Here is a 21,723-nt window from a genome sequence, read left to right on the forward strand (position 1 = left end):
GGGATGCATCGATTGATGCAAAGTGTTCGAGTGCAGAATGAAGTTGGTGATGCAATCTAGTGAACCATTTATGGTTATTAATCTTGTGCCTAGCCAACGGACTATCCGTGTTTGCTAAATTTAGCAAATGTGCCTTAGAAGGAAGAAGATATGGTAGGTGATGCCTAATTGCTTGTAGGTTGTTCATCCTTGTGCAGAACGAGATCTGATTGACCTCATGTTCAGTGGAAGAAACCCTTGTGCACCAAGAGTTTAAAGTTGTGTTTTTGGCGAGAAAGCTCAGTAATAAGAATGAAGGTTGAAGACCGTATTCAATGATGTTGGTTGGTGAAGTAGAGTGATCCTGAGCAGAGAAAAGAGGAGATAAGACTAAGAAGAGTCAAGGAACTCACCATCTGAAGAAAAGAGCTAGCAGGGAAGGTTAAACCGGTTAGAGGGTTTAACAGTGGCTTAACCAACAAGATCAGACGAACCAATAAACTGCAAAGTGAGTTGCAGAGGTGGAAACTGACAGTGTAGTGAGCAGAGAAAGGATAAACCGGCAGGTAGTGAGCAGAGAAAGGATAAACCGGTGAGCAGAGTAACCGACAACAACTGTATGTTCTGACTCATCATCCAACGGGCAGAGGTAGAACCGGTGTGTCAGCAGCAACAAGTGAAGGTGAGCAGAGAGATTGAGAAAGAGATAGAAGGAAGAGTAGAAGTCAACCGATGAGGTAAAGGAGGTGACAAACTGACAGGGTAAAGTGTATGCAATGGTTACAAGATTCACTTGTAATCAAACTATTACTTTTGTAATTGATTATGTACATGATAGATCACTGAGTTTGAGCTCGGTGCAAGGGTTGGTGCTCCTTGGATTGGTGCCCTAAATCAGGGGTTGGTTCCCTAAAGCATGAGTGGTACTCCTTGGGTTGGTGCCCTAAATGTTGTAACTGAAGGTTTTCATTGTGAGGCTAGATTGGAGCTGTAGACTCTAACAGCACTTCTCACTGAGGTTTTTCCCATCTTGGGTTTTCCTCGTATATACAAGTGTCATGTGATGTGCCTTTGTGTGATTGCATTGTGAAGTCTTTCATTATCTCACCAGTAGGTTTACTTGTGTTTGTTTTACTAACCAGTACTCTCTCTCAGTATGAAAAGGTTTAAGAGTTTCGGAAACCACTGATTCACCCCCCTCTCGGTGGTACATTGTGTTCAACAATGGTCAAGTGTGAAGATATTTGATGGAATTCCGGTTCATACCATTTGTAGTTTGTTGATTGCAAATTGCAATGTATGGTTAGTCTGAACTTATTATGATCTTAGTTCATTTGGATTGCACCATAATTGGGTATTTGGATGGATGTTTACAATATGAAAATATTTCACTATCCTTAGAAGATTGCACTCTTTCTATGGCATTGTGAGCTATCTCTAGTTAAGTAGAAAGTAGTTCCATAGGGAATCTGCCTATCTAAAGCACTATCCATTATCATCATTGTTCATAGGTCTTAAATTAGATTTTGTAACCTTGATCCTTTTGATTTTTGTTTTAAGAGTTTAAGTTAGTTTAGGAAGAAAGCATCACCTAAATTGCCACATTGAATGTTCAAGTTCCAGTTGCTTTATATAAGTGAAAAGCGTAAGTCCCTTTGTGTAAACAGCAAATCACATCATTTCACTGCGTCTATCCATTGCATTGTCGAGATCTAATAGTAGGAACCTTGGAGTGACCTTAATTGATCACATCTTTTAGCATTTAAGGTTTCCTTATTCAAGTAATATTTAGTATTTTATTTTGTGTTGGAGAGTGTCACAAAACACACATCAACAAATACCATCCTTTAGAATAACTCAATTTTTAAGTATGTTTGCCTCATCCCATTGTAACCATAAGGTTCTAGACGAGCTAGAGACTTTGAAGTATAAAGGAACCTCTATATACTTTTTGAGTTAAAAGCTATTACCCAACTCAAAATTGTCCGCTAGGAATTCAAATCTATATTTTTTAAGGTCAAACTATAAACCAACTCAAAATTGTCAAGGTCAATAAGTTACTGATTTAAAAGACTATAGCTGTATTGGAATTTATGACATCCTGCAGCGAATCAAATCTTCATCAATGATGATTCGTTTCTACCCTGCACACATTGGTTTCATAATTGTGTTTAGTGTACAATGAGTATTCTCGAACAAAATCAATCAATTTATTTGAGTATATAAACCAATGTTCGTTCAACTTATTTGAATATCATATTATTTTAACTTCTTTGTATTGAAGAAAATCCAGAAATTGCATTTATCTTTTAAAAGTTGTAGTTGGCATGAAGTCACATACTAGAAGATCCTTGAATGACAGTACAGAAACATATGATACCTGGGATCAATGCAATACTAAGGTGACTGCAAAGTAAGTAATTTTTCTGTTTAAGATGACAATAAATTTAGTTTACGGGCAAAAATTTAAACATACAAGGAAAAACATATCCTTGTGGGCTTCCACAAGAGACATGCCTCATATGCCCCATTGGTGTATGGCTTGGTCGTGACCTGAAAAACAAACCTTACCTTTTATATTTGTATTGGCAAAAATAGTATTGTACAAAGAAATGGCTCAAAATAATGATAAATATGATCTATTTTTCAAAGCTGGCAGATCAAAACTTATAGATAGCTATAAATAAGTTGTTGCAATAATAATTGCACAAGAAGATAAAATTAGAGCCCATCTAAAATGGGTCATGGTAGAGATGAATTTTATGAGCAAAAAAGTATTAAAACCAGATCTGCAGATTAATAAACTGGAACACAAGTCTTCTCTCAACAACTATGGTACCAATGTCTGAGGTTTAGGAAAAAATTCAACAAACCCACTTGAATAATAAATCTAGGTTATCAAAGATGGAGGAATTGAGGATTGAGCTGAAAAGTACTTGTAAGAATTGGGGCACTTGACAAGGACAAATACAAGCTGTAAATTTAGTCCTTGTTAAGAGAAACTTCAGTTTTGCACTTTATTCAATAGGTTATTAAAAGCTCTTCTTTTGCTTAAACTGCAGTTGCAGTGAAACTAAGAGTGTATAGTTTTCTGTGATAAACAAAGGATACATGGGAGAGTTAGATACTTCGAATAAAGTTCATGTCCTTTATTTAGAGTAGGACGAGACTATAAAGCCTGCTACAATTTGACTGAAAGAAGCTGCACCAAATATCAATATGTTTTTTTATGGTGTAAAAAAAAACAATTTGAGTAAAGCAATTAGCATGTAACTCATATGACATAACAAAAATCAGTATACCAACCATGACAACTATTGGAAGCCACAATACCATCTTGAACACTCATGAGAAGCAACACATTAGAATAAATAAAATGATTCTATTATAATAATACTGAGCAACTTACAATGGTTTGTTCTAGCCTCCACTAATACTGCAACAAAGATTTTCTTACAAGTGGCCACACATTTAACAAGAGTTCCTTTCATTATACCAATGTAGAGAGCTAGCTTCTTGCTGTTGAGCTTGTATGAACCCTCAAGACAGGACTTTGCAAATGCAATTGCATCTACAATTCTGGAGAGCAATGCTTTGACTTACCTAGAGTGAGAATTTAAGGCAGATTTTTCTTCACCTGAGAATAACGAGATTCGAGTTCAAACCAGGAATCCAGATCAACCAGCTGATTAAATTCTTTAAATGATGCCAATTTATCAAGATGATCTCTTGTCGTGCCCTTGTCCTTCAGAAACTTTAAAATATCAATTAAGGCACGAGCTGAAGCATATAATGTTGTCAAAGGATGCACAATCAAATGGAATCCCATCTCTTTCAGTTCTTCTGGGGTATGTAAGGGTGTGACTCCCCCTTCAAGCATGTTACAAACTCTATAGCCTTTGGTTTTGCTCCCTATTTCCTTGAGTTCATAATCACTTCTAGGAGCCTCCACAAAACTGGCATCAGCTCCAGCCTGCATTCAAAACAAAACCGATGTGTTAATAATGATTATATTGCTGATTAGTCAATGACTGCAGTTGGCCACCAGAATATACCTCACTTATTACCCTACCTTTTACATATTTAGGAGACCCACAAAATGTCTAAAAATAATAATAAATATTTAAGGAAAAAAGAAATGATAAGAAATATATCATATTGGGACATCTGCTTAGTAGGCACAAACTTTGGCAGTTAGACACGTTTAAAATAGGCATTGAAACTTAGTTAAATAACCCATACCAAATTGGCTTATTCTAGATAAGAAATATTTAAATGCGGTCAAAACTTCAAACACATTTAAAAGCTCCAGACAGATAAATACATGAAAAGAACAATGTTCCATGTAAGACAAAAATATCTTCTTTACTTACATTCATTTTTCCAAGCACTTTTCAAGTTAACTTATAGCTCTCCTATAATATAACAGGACATATATCAGCCGAGATGTCTATCTCCCTTAGTATCAACCCAAGAGGTGTATATTTGCTAGAAGGAATACCTGAGTCAACGAGAGGTAAGAGACAGAAGGACAACCAATTCAACTCCTAGTATGAGTCATCAGTGCTACTAGTTTGTCCCATATGGGATGAATTCATTCATAGCCGAAGCCATTAATTATGTCATGTTCCCATCTTGATGAGTGCATATACAACCAAAAGTGTCAAATGAATTCAACTGCAGTAAAAACTGTCACCTACAGACATTCCTTCCTCTTCTTCACCAGTTCTTCATCTGACCATGCTTAGGCATCCACTCATAGAATGATTGATCTCTCAACCAACTAAAGTTCAGAGTCTATCAAAAGAAATTGAAACCATGAGGTCCACTAGATGGTCAAGCACTAATGATCAGGCTTAAATAGCAAGGTGTCTGTGCTCTCGAGACTAAATATTATCCTCAACCACAAGTGTATCCTTGGAACTTCTTCCATCAGAGTATACCTGGACATGGGATTAATAGCAATAGAACTAGATTAAGAAACTGAATAACAAAAGTATGGATAGGCATTGATGCTCGGTTTGGACTCTTCTGCTCAGGATGCCAAAGATATTGATAAGGATTATAATCACCTTCTGCTTTACAGATCATACCTTAAGAAGATATCAGATTTCTTGATAGGGAGTAGGGAGCAGCTTTCATACAATTAATCTATGGTCTCCCTAACAAGACATTGTAGGTAAGATGCTTCTCTATAATGCCGAACTTGGTATTTAGAGTCTTGGAACCTAAAGTGATAGGCAGGACAAAAGTTCCTATCAGGATGAAGTGGTGTTCGCTTGCACTATGCCCATGTTCTCTATGACCCCTGACTGGCTAAGGCCATGTTGACCAAATACTAGCTGCATTTGATAATCTCGTACAATAATCTGCATTACTCTATCTGGTTATATTTCTATAGTTTCTTTTGAAGATCTTAAGTGATCTTACTAAATTTTTTGCAGTGCTTTCTGGTAAGTGGTTGCAATCAGACATCTAAGCAGTATTGATTATTGTTTGTTGTAATAGTCAGAGAGCCATATGTTTGGCCAAGAATCTGACCTTTCCACATGAGGACAAAGCACACTGATGTTCAATATCATTTTGTTTGTGATAAGGTAAAGGATGGGAGTGTAAAATTGGAAAAAGTTGACACTTTGACAAATGTTGCAGTTTCCCAGACAAAGCCCATTAGCAAAGAGAAGTTCAGAATGTGTTCAAAGTCCATGGGCCTCACAGCCACTAGCAGTTGATTTCATGTTGGCTCTTGAAAGGTGTTCAAAAGTGGGAGAACGTTGGGATTAGATGACTTAACCTTTGCAATTTCTAACATTCGTTTATTTATTGATTATTTAATTATTTATTTGCCTATGTAAAATATTTATGTCCATCTAATAATGTCATCATGTGGGACCCAACATGGTGAGGTTTCATCCTACATGAAAGGTGACTAGGATGACATGCATCCTCAATTTGAGGAATTAGGTGTCCACTTTGTGTACCCCATTGTGAATCTTTTTAAGAGTCTATGACAAATTTATGGCTGATTATGACAATGACAAATTATGGCAATTGTAAGAGTCAAGAAATAGAAAAAGCAATAACAGGTGGAACCCAGTCTTGCAGGCGCCTATGCTTGCAAGGTTGTTGCATGCATGCATGTACATTGCATACAAGGAGGATACTGCATGCATGCATGCATTGGATTTCTACCGCGTGGCCTTCTTCGACATCCAATCTAGAAGCTTCTCATTTGCATAGAAAGCTCCATAAATTAGAGGCCCGTGGAGTGATTTCTATGAGGTTATTTTACAAGTACTATTATGCTGTCAGAATTGCTCAAGAAATCCTGTTGTTGATGACTTTTGTAAGAGCTTAGCTCTGGAAGTGAATTGTAACCATATTGTTTACAAATTAATACATAGGGTTGTGCTTTGGAGTGTGGGATTTTTCTCCTAAAATGGTTTTCCCGCTATAAATTTGTGTTGATGTTTATTTCTGATTTGTTTGTCTTAAGTTATGCATTTTTAGATTGGTCTAGGAAGCATTTCCACATACCTTACTTCCTTTCAACGTGGTTGATGGCATGGAACCACCACAAAGGATTAGAGTTCTTAAAGGCTTTATCTTGGAGGCACTTTTGTTTGTGCACAACTAGAGAATCTCTACTCCTCACCTCAATTTCCCATTTCTGTAATATAGCGCAAAATTTATATTTTAGGACTTTAATTTAGCCTATGGGAGATAAGGATAGGCTAAAAGTCCTCTCCTTGGCTCTATTTTAGAAAAGGCGACATGACATATCTAATGTCCCCATTTTTGGATTCTCTTGCATTGCAGTTGACATTGACCTTCTAGGTGTGTATCAAACTTATTAGAGAGTATTTGATGTTATCAATGAGCTCAGATGGTCTAGAGGACTCATATGAGACTTTTCAAAGTTAAATTTTTTACTTTAGGTGTGTTTTCCAAGATTCTCGGAGATAGTGTCTATTTATAGTAAGTCACCTAGTCAGGCTCAACTCTCAATATTCATCATTGGTATCAATCCTATAAAGTCAGTTTTCAATTCTGATGCTTTCCAAGAGTTTTTGCAACTTGGGTGCATTAATGGCTTTATTTTAATTATATTACTAGGGTTGCTTGATATTATTTCAATTATTTAAAAAAACACCTTAGTGTTATAGCTCGTTGGAACCAAGATGAAATTTTTTAAATGTTGAAATGTTGATAAAGTGATTTTTGGTGTTGGGAATAACTAAATGAAATAAACCACTTTTCAGGGATATCAAGCTTATTTAATTAATAGTGATTTTATATTGTGTTTTTCAGAAAGTTTTTGAAAAAGGTTATAAAATGGAGTTTGTGAGCTCGTTTGGCATTATGCAATTTATTCTATTTTCTCTAGTTGAAACCTTTATGGTTTGGGAGATCGAACTTGGTTCATCTCAACCTTCGGAGACTGAAAACCCTCTTGGAGAAGATTAGTTTCAGTCGTGAAAGGTTCCTCCCTAGTTAGTTACAAGAGAAATCATACAATTTTCTCACTCGCCAAATTGGATTTACAAATTTGTGAAGTCTTTCAAAATGGACATTTTTTTTAGTATCTTCTGTGAAGAGCTATAGGCAAGGAACTCGGATGCCATTATTTGACTCATAGTTGAAAAATTCAGACTCAACAATAGCTCTTTTGGCCCAAAATTTTTAATAACTCAGAACTTGGCAAAAACTCTAAAAAAAATCACCAATAAATCAGCAAATTTATCGAACATTTGAAAATATAAAATTTCTTAAAATATTCTTGAAAAACACAAATATACTAAATTTGCAAAACATATAACTGATTCCATCATATATAAATCCTCAATAAGTGTCTCAATAGGTGCCTCAATAGGTGGATCAAGTTGTGTATGTGAAGAAACTACCTATGTTGGTTGACCAACCTCGCCTTCTGCCTCCTCACATGTTGTCACTTTGGCCTCCCATTTGGTTGCCCCCCTCTCCAACTCAGCTAAGTGATCATCAGTAAAGAATGGATCCACATAAACATCAGCATCATTAGGCTCGGCAATCCAATCTGTTGAATATCAATCAATGTCATTCGGGTCAAGTGCTTCATGTGAACCCTGCCCTTGTGCCATCTTTTCATGCAATCAAAGGTTGTACTGCACATAGACAAGGTCATTCAACCGATTTTGAGTCAGCCTATTGCAATTTTTTGTGTGAATGGCCTCAAAACACTCTAGTTGTGGTCACAACCAAAAGCACTACAAGGCTGAGATAATATGTGGACGACAATCTTTTGAAGATTAGACATTGTGCCACCATAATCTTCCCACCACAAATTTGCAAGGATAAAAATTGCCATTTATAACTTGATAAAGATTTTAATAAACTCAGAGTGAAATAAATGGTAAAATAAAATTAAACACGTTTTTACTTGGTAGCAAGGTGGCTCTCGTACGAGTGCAATCAGGTGAAGAAAACAATGGCCTGTCAGCCTTCTTATAACTCTGTAACTCATCAAGTATGAGGTCTTGAAAGTTCTCATCAACTTATCTCTAAATACATGTGTCGAGGTCAACAAGAACCTTTGCATCTGCTTTGAAAGTAGGGGAGAAAAAAACTTAGGACTCAAAAAGTAGGCAACAACATGAATATATTGATGGAGTTGTCTGTTCCATCTCCAATCAATTATGTGCCATATGGGTTCATATTTGGTCTTGTTTGACCCATACAAATGTTGAATCACCTCTTTGGCCTCATATAGATACCCATGGGATTTTAATCACCATCCAACATTCATAAAACCTTTAACAATGACTTTGACACCTAGATATAAAAAATCTAACAAAATCAACAAATTTTAATATTAGAAAATTAAAAAATAAATCATCAATCAAAGTTTGAAAACTTACAATGATAACCTCCTCCATGAGTTTGGCAAATCTATCATCAAAAATGACCTTCATGACCTTCTCTGCTTCAGGCTTCTGAGAATAAGTACTCTCCAACTATCTTTCACTCACAAACATCCACTTCAAGCTAGGCAATGTAGCTAATATGCTCTACAAGGTAAGGAAATTAGCGGCAAAAAGTGTGACTCTTGATCACTTGAGATCCTTACCATCAATGTGTTGTCTCATAAGATCCAGGACCCATGTGTGGTTGTAGATGTACTTTGTGATATCCATTCCATCTTCAACCAAATTCTTCACCCATCTTAGTTTCCCTATGTCCTCAAGGAGCAAGTCAAGGCAATGGGCAACACAAGGGCTTTTGAATGCCTAGCCTGTAGAAGTTTGTAAACTGTCGCATATGCAGCTGCATTATCAGTCACAATTTGAATGACATTTTGCACTCCCAATTCTATCGCCACCTCATTTAAAATGTTGCACAAGGTATCTACAATTTTCACTTATTGGAAGCATCAATTGATTTTAAAAATACCAATTGTCTCTCTGATGCTACTAGAAAGTTAATGAGTGTCTAGTTCCTACCATTCATCCACCCATTAGATAAAATGGTGCAGCCATTCTTTTTTCAAATTCTCCTTTATTCTCCCAGTAGTTGGCATGTGTTTTAGACCTCATCCTGCAATAACGGCTCACTCAACTCGTGACAACTCTGGGCCTTGAACCCCTTACTTGCCACAGTCAATGTTGTCTTAGTCACAAGGTTCGCCGAATTTCGACCATGAGGTTTGAAATTTGGCAAACTTTAAAACACTATAAAAAATTCGTTTAAATTCGCCTATTATTCATTTGGATAAAAGGGGTAATTTTGTCTATAAAATAAATTTAAAAAGACCAATTTTTTAGGGGTTTTTTTGAGTTTTTAAGGGTTTGCAATTCGCCAAGGGTTTCTATTATGATTCATTTTGGAAAAACTTGAACACCCCCATAAAGAACCAAATAAAAAAATCGTGAGACCTTCTCAAACCCTTTCCAAATCACATTTAAAAAATTTTTAAATACTTGATGAATGTCCTACAAACATAAATCTTGTGCCCTTCCTCACAGCCAAGAGACATTGTCGAACATATTATTCAAGCGGATGCTTCTTCCCATCATTCGAGCATGAATCTAAACCAGACAACAAACTCAGGTTTGTCATTTCTTCTTTCTTGCCCATGACTGAAGAATTCATTAGAATGAAACTTTAATATTTTAATATTTAAAAAAAAACATACTTAAATTTCAATATTTTAATAATCTAATATAATATCATGTGTTCAAAATTTGATATTATTTAATTTATTATCAAATATAAATTATGGATTTAATCTCTCCAGTCATTTTGTTTATTATAATTTATATATAATATATGCTATGTATTTGATATTCTAAATTAATTTATAATTATGGACTATAAATATTGTAGCGTCATAAATTGTAACCATACACAATTCACACCTCATGTTTGTGCTCCTACTTCTATCTTCATTCCCCCTAGGCCCGTTTTGGCCCCCTTTACTCCAAATATGATGTCACCTGTCAGCACTGTTGAGTTGACCCCATCCTGGGGTTATCCCCCCTTTATTTGATGGTTTCTTTGTCCTATTTTTTGAGGACAAGACTGCTATGGTGCCCCTGTCTGGACCAAGTCGCCATACCACCTTGGGCCCATTTCAAATGTGGGTTGGCATTTCACCTCCTCGATGGATTTTGGTCCCCGTGGCTCCATTTGACTATTGAAGGTCAGCCTAATCGGTAATTTACCTAGGGAACCCTATATAAGGACATCCTATCAATCCATTTTAGATCTAAGACTCCATCCACAATATACCCCATCATTCGTGCATCCATCAAGCATTCAAGGCGGCATTTATCCCACCATAACTTTCAAGCATCATGGAGAAACGTCACATCAATCTTCATGCAAGCATGTGTGTTTGATTAGGTCATTCATGTTCATGTATTTTTCATGGAATTGCATTCAACATTCATGATCACATCTAAAGAGCATTGCATCATCAAACGTCTTATCAACCATTGCAAATTTGAGGTATGTCTTCCAGCATTTACTTCAATATTTACATTTCCTATTTCAATTTAATTTAAGGTCAATTCTTGAACCAAGGTTTGACCCAAGGCAAACCCCTATCCAGAACCCCTTTCTCTCTCTTTATGTGTGCAAGAAATTGATTTAGGAGCTGTGAATGAAGATTCTGATACAGTATATGACGAACAGGTTTAGGTTTTACAGGACCAAAAAGCGGAGGACAAGGGCGACCTACCACCTTGGTCCCAAGAATTTTGGCCGATCTTCCGACAGTGGATCCAGTACATCTCCCTACTCTGAAAAAGATCCCACTTGCCTGTTCAAAAGTTACAAGACCAAGGCGCAACTTACTCCCAACAATTCAACTTAGATTTTCTACAAGTTCTAATTCACTTTCCTTGCTCAGATCTCTATTTGTGGCTCTATGTGAGGTCTGTAGCATCCTGTTATTACTATTCTACTCCAATCCTCTATTGTTTTACCCTAAACTTTACAATAAAAATCCAATTTCGATTCTAAAAAACGGGAGACAGCCTATAGGTAAATTTAATTGATATCTCAGCCCTTTTCCCTAATTGAAATGTCCCTGGGTCTATTGAGTTTACTCCCCCTTTTTAATGTATGGTTGAATTTGTGAGATTAGTAGTGTTATTATCTTAATTGATGAAACCCTGATTTCCCCACCACTACATTTTGGTGACCCTGACGTGTCTTATACTTCCACCTTCTAATTTTCAAATCTGATTTGGGGTTCTTTATAATGGAATTCACTAAATCCAATTGTTTTGTTGTTTCACATGTGATTACATTGCTTCTTACTTGCATTTATCAAAATCATGTGTTGTGTAATGGTTTCTTTCACTTTACGTTACTTCTTTTCATTCATAGTACTCCTGCATATGGCCTCGCTAGAATTTCAAAGATATTTCCTACTTGCAAATCATATCTCAAAGCTTTTATCCGTGTTGTATGTTGTTTTATGATGATAATTTTAAGAAAATGCATTGCATATGCAGATCACATAAAAGCTTACATAGAGAATGACAATCCTAGAGATGACATTGAAAAGGCTAAAACTTGTACCTCTCCTAGAGTATCTCATGAGAATGAGGAAAAAATCAATAGTCCTATCAATGATCTCTCCAATGGAGAGCAAGCATTGAAGAGCAACATGACACCATCTTCTTCTCATACACATACTCTAGTGCAAGGGGGACAAGGTCAAAATGTTGGTGTATCAATCTCTCTAGATCCTCCTTATTCTCCAAAGGGCTTATCTTAATCATCAAGATGATGTTATGCATTTTATTCATGATCTTTCTCCTCACATAACATAATGAAGCCTTAGATGATAAGGACCCTTCTTCCCAAGCAACCAAAGAGGACATGAATAACGATGATAGGAAGGAGAATTTCCCCACAAAGGATATCCTTCATCTAATTATCCCTTCGACCCTTCTATGTGTCCTTACACTACAAAATTTGAAGAAATTCATAATGAAAGCCCTTCTCCTTCACAATTGAGAATATCCTATGAAGTTGGATATGATATTATTTCAAAACAAGGTTATAGAGGACAAGGACTTGGAAAACATGAACAAGGAATTAAGATCCTTGTAGATCCTCCCACACAATTCACAAAGGAAGGCTTGGGATATCCTAATTCTCAAACATCTATGGAAGATGCTCGTTAAGTTCAAATGCTTAGTGAGTATTTTGCAAGACATAGAAACTATCACCCATCAAAGCATGCTTCTACATCAAGTAATCCTCCTCCTTTACCAATTCTTTTGCCTCAAGAAAACAATCCTTCTCCTTCCACTAGCACACTGTTGTGATATTTTCACACATCGCTCCACTGCAAATGGGGACCTGTTGATGTGTGTTTTATGCACATAACATTCAGAATAAAATACCAAAGTCCTTTACCGTCTCTTGAACAAAATCACCTCATATGCTAAGGGTAAGATCAACTAAAATGATTCCAAGGTTTCTACAGTCAAGTCTTGATGAGTGGGCAACTCAACGGTCGATGTGAATTGTTATTTTCACTTGGGGACTTACACAAATGTTCAAATCAATTTCTCTTATCATGGATATGGAATGGGTGTGCTGATAACTTAGGATATGGCAATGTAGTTCTGGACTCAAGACTTACTAAAAAAAATGGCAAAAGTGAATAGGGTTCAGGAATTCTACGCTAAGCCTTGTGTTTTTTAGTACCAACCCCTTGTGCTGTGTGTCTTTTGTCTTTTGTTTGTCTTTGTTTGGCTTTTTTGTCTTTGTCTTGTTTTGTGTCCTTGCATGTGATTGTGAGTTAAGATCATAATATTGGGAGCTTGGTTCCTCGAAATTAGTGATGTCTTATCTCTTTGTGATCTTTCTCTCAGTTTCCCCTCTCTCTCTTCCTCATCTTTCTACTCTACCACGAGTATTTGCATAGATGTCTTATCTCTTTGTGATCTTGCTCTTAGTTGCCCCTCTCTCTCTTCCTCCTCCTCAATGGATTTTGGTCCCGTGGCTCCATTTGACCATTGGAGGTCAACCTAATTGGTAATTTACCTAGTGAACCCTATATAAGGACATCCTATCATCCATTTTAGATCTAAGACTCCATCCACAATATACCCCATCATTCGTGCATCCATCAAGCATTCAAGGCAGCATTTCATCCCACATATCTTTCAAACATCATGGAGCAAAGTCACATCAGTCTTCATGCAAGCATGTGTGTTTGATTAGGTTATTCATGTTCACGTGTTTGTCATGTTATTGCATTCAACATTTGTGATCACATCTAAAGAGCATTGCTTCATTAATTTTTCTATCAACCATTGCAGATCTGAGATATGTCTTCTAGCATTTACTTCAGTATTTACATTTTCTATTTCAATTCAACTCAAGGTTAATTCCTAGCAAACCCCTTTCTTTCTCTTTCTGTGTTCAGGAAATTGATCCAGGAGCTACGATCGAAGATTCCAACAAAGTAGACAACGAATAGGTTCAGCTTTCACCAACTCAGTAAGAGACAATTGTGAACCAACTCACTTTAGTATCCCTGTCTTCTCTAAATATAAATCTCCTCAAATTTGCACTTATTTATCTTCTCAAATCTGCCTCTTTTATCCTTCCAAATCTACACTTGTATACTCTCAAATGTGCATTTATCTTTTTCTCAAATCTGCCCTTATTATCCTTCCAAATCTGCACATACATACTTTAAAATCTACATTTATCTTTTTCTCAAATCTGCACTTTTTATCCTCTCAAATCTGCACCTATATATTTCTCAAATCTGCTCTTCTGCACTTTCATATCTGCTCTTATATTCCTTCAAAAATCTGCTCTTATATTCTTCTTAGATCGACTCTTAGCCTCTTCATAAAATTTGTCTTAAATCTTCTTTTTATGTACAATAATACCCTTCACACACCTTGCATATATATCACACTAACGCTTCTTTACCCAAGAGAGATGACCTTTCCATGTAGGGCAATATCCTTCATTTTTATTATTATATATGCTCTGCTGTATTAAATCAGAAATCACATTCTATGTTTTTCTTATTTTTTCAAATTCCAGCTTGACTTCTATTTATATCTTTTTCATGCCTCTTCACAAAGGAAGCGAATTCTTCCAAAGGGAACAACTTGTCGCAAGCAAGCCATCTCTACCAAAGAGGTCGGCCTCTTAAGAATATTGTAAATACTTTTATTTAATTTTATATTATACCAAAAATGAGAGCCATAAATAACATGAAGTCGGACAGCATAGAGGGAATAAATTTGCCTTCGTCAGCCGAGAAAGCATGCATTTGTCTAACTTTATTTTCTCCTTAATCAATGTATATTAATATTAATCACCATCGCTGCCTTTTTATCATTGTTACCTTTCACTCTTGGGCGATTATAGTGGCCTTTGGCCTTAACACAATTAATCATTTTCTCCTTGAACAAATGATAATAATCTCACCCGTATGCATCAATCTTACCACTAAAATCACATACACATTTTTGACAATGATATTGCTTATGCACCTTGACATCAAAAACAATGATGACAACAATTTCATCCATGTTCTTTAGCCAACAATTTCCAATAATCTATATACCTTTGACAGCGATGACAACATTTTCAACACATAGTGCCTCACATGCTTCTCTGACTATTCCCCTATGTTACCCCAAATTTCTAGGATGGTGGGACGAGGAAACGGGTTTCCAAGACGTTTTTTTTTCCCAGAGCAGGGGACGGCAAGGAACGACTATATATATATAGGGAAATCTGAAATTTTAAATATATTCATCAATTATATATTTATATAACATTGTAAGTTGTAACACAATAAACATTCATCATAGCAACATAATAACATTTATAAATCAAAATCTAGATTCTAAATCTAAAATCATTGAATCAATGATCATTCAAATAAAACACGAAACCAGTCTAGAGTCTGGACTAAAATGTTCATCAATGCAAGTCAATGCCATCTAGGCCTGAGCAATAAACTTCACAATCTTCACTTGCCTGTTTCGATCGGAAAAAATGACTTCTGAGCACTGCTTCCCATCAAAGTTCAACATTAAAAATATCGCTTGCAGCATCATTTTATTTTTTATCTTGCTACTTCATTTTATTTTTTATCACTTGGCTTCACTATATCAAATGATATCATATCGATATGATATCCATTTCATATTTCATATGAATACCACTTCCATTGACTAAAATTTAATAGTAAATATCGATATTAAAATTTAATTTAATAATTTAATTATTAATTCCATTGATTATTGCTGCATTTCAATATTAAAAATATAGTTGTTTTAATATAAAAAATTGGATTTTAATGCCTCTTGTCCGTCCAAGGGACAATCAACGGTTTCCAACTAAATTGTTGACCATTTTTGAGTTTTCGAGATGGTTTCCAAAAATTTTGCTTGATCGGGGATGGTTTGGAAACATTTCCGGCCATCCCCCCGTACCCAAAACAGTTTCCATTTCCAAAACGTATGCCTTTAATGTGGAAACGTCTTTCTGGGTAACACCCAATACTCTATTCTATCGAAGAAAGAGCTACCTACTAGTTGCTGCTTCTTATTGGTCCATGTGACTTCACCCGTACCAAGAATGGAAACATATCCAAGATTTCTTGTCATTGACAGAGCCTACTCAATCTAAATTTGTGAGACCAACTACTGTAGGATATTTTCTTCTGCTATACAAAATGTCAAACTCAAGTGTCCCTTTCACATATCTCAGCACCCTCTTCGTTGCAACCCAATAATGTTCTGCCTTAGGTGTTGTCATGAATCTGGAAATGTAAATCATAACATGGCTCAAATCATGTCTACTAGTTATAAGATAGATAAGGCTGCCCACTAGTTGCTTGAATGTCTTGGGTGAAAATTTTGTAAACTTGAGGGAGCTTACAAAATGTGGATTTTCACTACAGCATGTGAGACAATACCTCTCCGAAGGCAAGGTATAATCTCTCCTATTTATAAGGGAAGGCTCCCACTTTCTACTACAATCTCTATTTACTCTTAATCTACTTGCTAACTTTACACTATTTTCAAGATGAAGCAAAAACTTAGTTCTCTTTTTTCAGAACGAGTATTTCTCCAATTCTCTATTTAGAACGGATCAACAAAACAATTCTAATTTGCAGTAATCTTAAAAATCTATCCTAAATGGAAGCAAAGTGTCCATGAAAGTGCAAAGTTTTTTGTTGCTTCCTTTTCTGAAAATGACTTAAGGGACGAGCCTTTTGTATGCAAAAGAGCTCAAAGTCTCCTTCAAACACTCAAGTCCTATCAACCATTGTAACCCAAATATATCACAAAGTTTTCTACTCTAACAAGATAACAAAGCACAAAGAATTCAATTTATTATCCATTTAATACACATTTTTTGGCAAGATATGCAAGATATCATAACACAAAGTCTATGATATTTTACTTTATCTCTTTTAACTCAAATATTTTTCACAAAGCAAGATATAATCTCAAAGAAAGTAGAAAAGAATGACATCATAACATTCCCTCACACAATAAAGTAGTCTCAGAACAAAGATTGGATGCAACTTTTTTTCTTCTTTGATTAAACTTCTTGAATACACTACAAGCTCAGTCTTAAATAGCTTTTTAATTCGGCAAAGTTTTGACGTATTAGCCAAAAGATGTTTATTACAAAAAGATCCCTCATATAAGAAGAGGGATGACACAAAATTAGGGAAAGTTACAACTAATTGTGACTAAGTCAAAAGTAGAGACCTATTTGACTTAGGACGCGTGCAGTCCTCCATGTGTACTAGTGCATACATAAAATGACACTTAAGATGTAGATTAGAATTACAAAATGTCACTGTAAAAGCATAAAATAATCTAAGTACCACTATCTTCATGTTGATCTCATTCTTGGAATTCTTCAAACTTTTGTAGAGCAATTTTCATCTGAGCTTTACCAAGTCCCGGAGTATGACTGGTGATGACCTTGACCCGTGTAAGAGAATCTCCCAAACCAACACAACATTTCTTATGTTTCTTCAAGAGAGAATTAATAAAATCTAGAATGAACTGAAGATCAACCAACTTATCAATACAGGACAAAGAGAAGTCCTCTCTCTCAATTTTAGTGGTTAGAAACAAACTAAATTCTTTGATGATTTCATCAACATCAAGAACTCTCTAGTTTTCATCTAAGAAAGTAAAAGGAATTTTTGATACTTTGTCAACAATCTCTTTCTTTTTATCCATACATTCATTCTGAGCCTTTCTTAGGTCTTTGATTAGCCACTCTAGAGTATTCATTTGATGCTCTAATGCTTCCCGTTGTTCCACATACATATCTCAAGAAGGAATTACACCATTTTCCGCAAGAACATCTGAATCGAAATTTATAAGTTTCAACCATGCATCAAAGTCCTCCTGTGTTTCCAACTCTTGAGAAAAGAGTTCTTCACAATATCAAGATTCTTGATTATGGTGGCAACTAAACTCAAGAGCCGAGTTCCTTGATTGAGCATTCTATCGATCCATTCACCTACTTCTCTTCTCTACAAAGCTCCTTGCTCAGCTCTCTTCATGACTTGTTCATCCAATGATGAAGTCAATGGTTTAATTGCTTTAGAGGACTTCGTCGCATTGATTAGAATAGCAGTGAGTTGTTCAACCTACGCTTTAAGCTTATCTTTCTTGATTGTGTCCTCATCAGATCTAGTAACAAGAGCATCTAGAGGTGTTTGAGCGTCTCCTTTGGCACAATGATGAGTTTGCTTGCCCAAATCAACCCTGTTAATAGTATAATCTGAATCCTGAACTCGATCAATGTCCTTATCAGCAAGAGGAATGCCAATCTCTGCATATTTGTTCTTAGCTTTATCTACCTTTACCCTTTGACAAGGTCTTGGCCTTCTTGGTAGTCTTAGATTTGGTGGAAATGAGTTGACTGAAATCAAAATCATCTGGAGAAACAGCTTGTTTCTTTCTCTTAGGAGCATTGGAGAACAACCTTGGTGGTAAGGAAGAATCATCATCAACAACTGTGACTAAAGATTGAAAAGGATTTGTTTGTTCTTGAGAAGTAGCCACAATAGGTGAAGTTTGTTTGCCCTCTCGGGTGAATAACTTAAGACATAAAGGACATAACGCAGAATAATGCCGTAAATATCAGACAAAGTGTATCCGATGTTCTATTCATAATAAGTGTATTTTACAAGTTACATTCCGGAGTATAAAAGGGTACCGAGGGGGTGCGAGCGCCAACCGTCGCGCTGCAACTTCCACCCCTCGGGTGTCAACTAACCAAAACAATTACACATAATTAACTAATGTTATATCCTTGGTGGAACGGTCACTACTGTATCCTGCTGCGAAGGTACCGCCTCCGCCATCGAAGGTGCACCATCTCCTGGTGCCTGCCCAGAGGCGACCTCCCCTGCCTCATGCCCAACTGTGAGTCCATGTGCCTCCCCTGACGAGTCATCCAAGTGGACTACCTCTGCTCCAGTCTCTCGACACGGTGAGAATACAACAGCTCCCTCCGGCTGTGCCAGTGTCATCTGAAACCACTGTGTGAGCCAGCTCTGCATAGCCTCGAGGTCAGCACGCATCTCTGTGACCGGGGGATGGGTCGCTGTCGTCAGCTCCTCCAACAACGAAGCAGAAACAGTCACCATAGCGTCACTACCCATGACCTCCAACCGCACGTGAGGCTCGGTATCCTCCACCTCCGTCAGCCCCTGCTCGACCACTACCCGGTGCGGTGACTCCTCCGTCCCTGACTCTGCCATGTCCTCGGTAAGGGCCGCTGTGGCTAGGCCCGACGGTGCTCCCTGTTGCTCGTGCTGGAGGGGACCAAGTGTAACAGGCGTATGGCTCTGCCCGAAGGCCGGAATACAGGTGCCGCCTACTCCAGATGCTGGCGCAGGCATGCCCATCCGTAACAGAGGTGGAGCAAACCAGACTCATACAGGCTCCTCCGTGGCCTCACTGCTATTGTCCTCCTCATCATCATCCTCCGACTCCTCCATGCTGCTGGATTCCCTCCCGTTGTCAGGCTCCCCTGAGGCCGAGGCCCTATCCACCGCCCGTTTCCGCTTCGCGGAAGAGTGCCCAATGTCCAAGTGCCTCCAATACATTATTGGAGGCTCTCCCGCTGCCAACGGTCCCTGTGGCCATACCTCCAACTCATCCTCCGACACTACTTCCCGCGTGGCCTCCAGGAATAACCCTATAGCATAATGAGGCATATAGAATGTGCGATGCTGGAGCGTCAGAAACTCATACATACGCTCTACCAGTAACACTGCCCAGTCATATACGATGCCATTCATCAGCCCATTCATCAGCATAATCTGAGGGAGGGCAATGTCCGACACCCTGCCCGACCCTGTCAATCTGCTCTTGATAACATTCATGATGCACCTCCAGTGGCCCTCCGCAACAAAAGTCTTGCGGATTCCGCGACTCTTCGTGGCTCTAGCCACGTTGTCCAACTCCGCTGTGGTCAAATTCTGGGAGACTAATTTAATCCACCGCTCCTTCTCCTCCTGTGTCATCTTCTTGGCCTTCAAGTCTATTTTCTTGCCCTGGCTGCCCGGAATGCCGAATACCCTCGTGAAATCCCTTGCTTTGAAGGATATAGTGACATCCCTCCGGAGGTATTCAAACGTGCTGGTGCATGTATGCCTGTCGAAGGTGTCCACCATGAAACGTAGGGCACCCTCGTACTCCCGAATAGGAAACACGGGCATCCGAATAGCCCACTCTACTTGTGCCTTCCGGAGGTTTTGCTTTACCAAGTCATCATCCGGGGTGTCCTGCCACCATTTTCGGCATTCCAACCCATTCAAGCCCTCGAAAGTAATATTCTGTGGCGTCACTGTGTTTTTTGCACTTGCGGCAACCTGTAGTGTTTTCTGTTTTTGTTTTTGCCGACCGCTGGCATCCATGGTGCCGCCTGCGACACGTACTCCTGAAGCTAAGATCCTGATATTGCTACCTCTATCCTTCTGGCTACTACTGGAAGAAGCATGCAGCTGTTTCTTCCAACTCCTCTTCCCGGCTGAATCCATCGATCTCCTGGTAACTGATTTGTTTAGAAAAATCCACCCTTCGTAACGGCCCTCTGTTTTGGCTGTCGCCGTGCGGCTGCTTGGTCTACCTGTGGCTCTTATTCCTCCCTTTGCGCCTGCTGTGCGTAACCCTTGCTGTTTGGTCTACCTGTGGCTGCGTGGGATTGCTGTAGTTTCTTTTCAACCTTATTGCTATTTATGCTTGGTTCCAGTTTGCAATTAAACGGCACAAGAGTGCAGGTTTTTAACCTTAACCAATCAGTCCAGAACTGTGGCAAACAATTGATTCATTTCCGCGCCATTCACATTTGGTGATGGAGGTAGCGGCTTGCATAAACCCACCAGTATTTGCAAATATCGAACAACCCCACGAAAAACAGAAGAATCTGAGCCCCAGCCTTCAAAATTTTCACAGAAGTCTCTATTTTATTCACGGACCACGGCCATTGTATCCAAGAAACTCCCTTGCTGTGCGTGGTGGCGCAGTGGTCTGGCTGTGCGGTGTGCGGCGTGGTCTCCTTCGTGCGGTGTGCGGCGTGGTGTCTCCTTCATGCGGTGTGGTGTCTCTTTCTTCCCTCGGCGTTGTCTCTTCCTTGCCTCGGCGTGGCGTTTTATCCCTTTTTATGCGGCCTTCGGTGGCGCCCACCGCACGGTGGCTCCACCGTCGGTGGTCCCACCGCACGATGGTGCCACCGTCGGTGGTTCTACCGCACGGTGGCGCCACTGTCGGTGGTTCCACCGCACGATGGTGCCACCGTCGGTGGTTCCACCGCACGGTGGCTCCACCGTCGGTGGTCCCACTGCACGATGGTTCCACCGTCGGTGGTTTCACCGCACGGTGGTTCCATCGTGCGGTGATGCCACCTTCGGTGGGCCCACCGTACGGTGGCCACTTTCTCTTCCCCACCGTACAGTGACCTCTTTTTCTTTTTCTTTTTTTTTCCAAAAAAATTTTTTTTTTTTTTTATATATTTTTTTTCAAATTTTCTTTTATATATATATTTTTTTCAAGTTTTTCAATTTTTTGCAGCGGCTGACTGACTGGGGGTTCTCGGTTCCCTCCGTTCGTGATAGATCTTCAGTTTCGACCCGTTGACTGCGTCTGGTATCTCCTTCCCGTCCAGCGTCCACAACTTTATCGCCCCGTTCATATTGACCTCCCGTATCCGGAAAGGCCCTAA

The 21,723-nt window shown here is 38.3% G+C and overlaps 1 protein-coding gene across 2 annotated transcripts in view; it reads right to left on the reverse strand.

Annotated features, from left to right (window-relative positions):
* Positions 1–3,347: 3,347 nt before the first annotated feature.
* The window catches only part of LOC131063173 (carboxyvinyl-carboxyphosphonate phosphorylmutase, chloroplastic), a 116,037-nt gene continuing 97,661 nt past the window's right edge, over positions 3,348–21,723 (reverse strand). For both annotated transcript variants that reach the window (XM_057996959.2, XM_057996958.2), the window contains one exon: positions 3,348–3,952. In XM_057996959.2, coding sequence (XP_057852942.1) covers positions 3,596–3,952 — 357 coding nt within the window. In that variant the 3' untranslated portion in view covers positions 3,348–3,595. The remainder of the gene's footprint in view (positions 3,953–21,723) is intronic.

The sequence above is a fragment of the Cryptomeria japonica genome, chromosome 11, assembly GCF_030272615.1.
Source record: "Cryptomeria japonica chromosome 11, Sugi_1.0, whole genome shotgun sequence".
Taxonomy (NCBI): domain Eukaryota; kingdom Viridiplantae; phylum Streptophyta; class Pinopsida; order Cupressales; family Cupressaceae; genus Cryptomeria; species Cryptomeria japonica.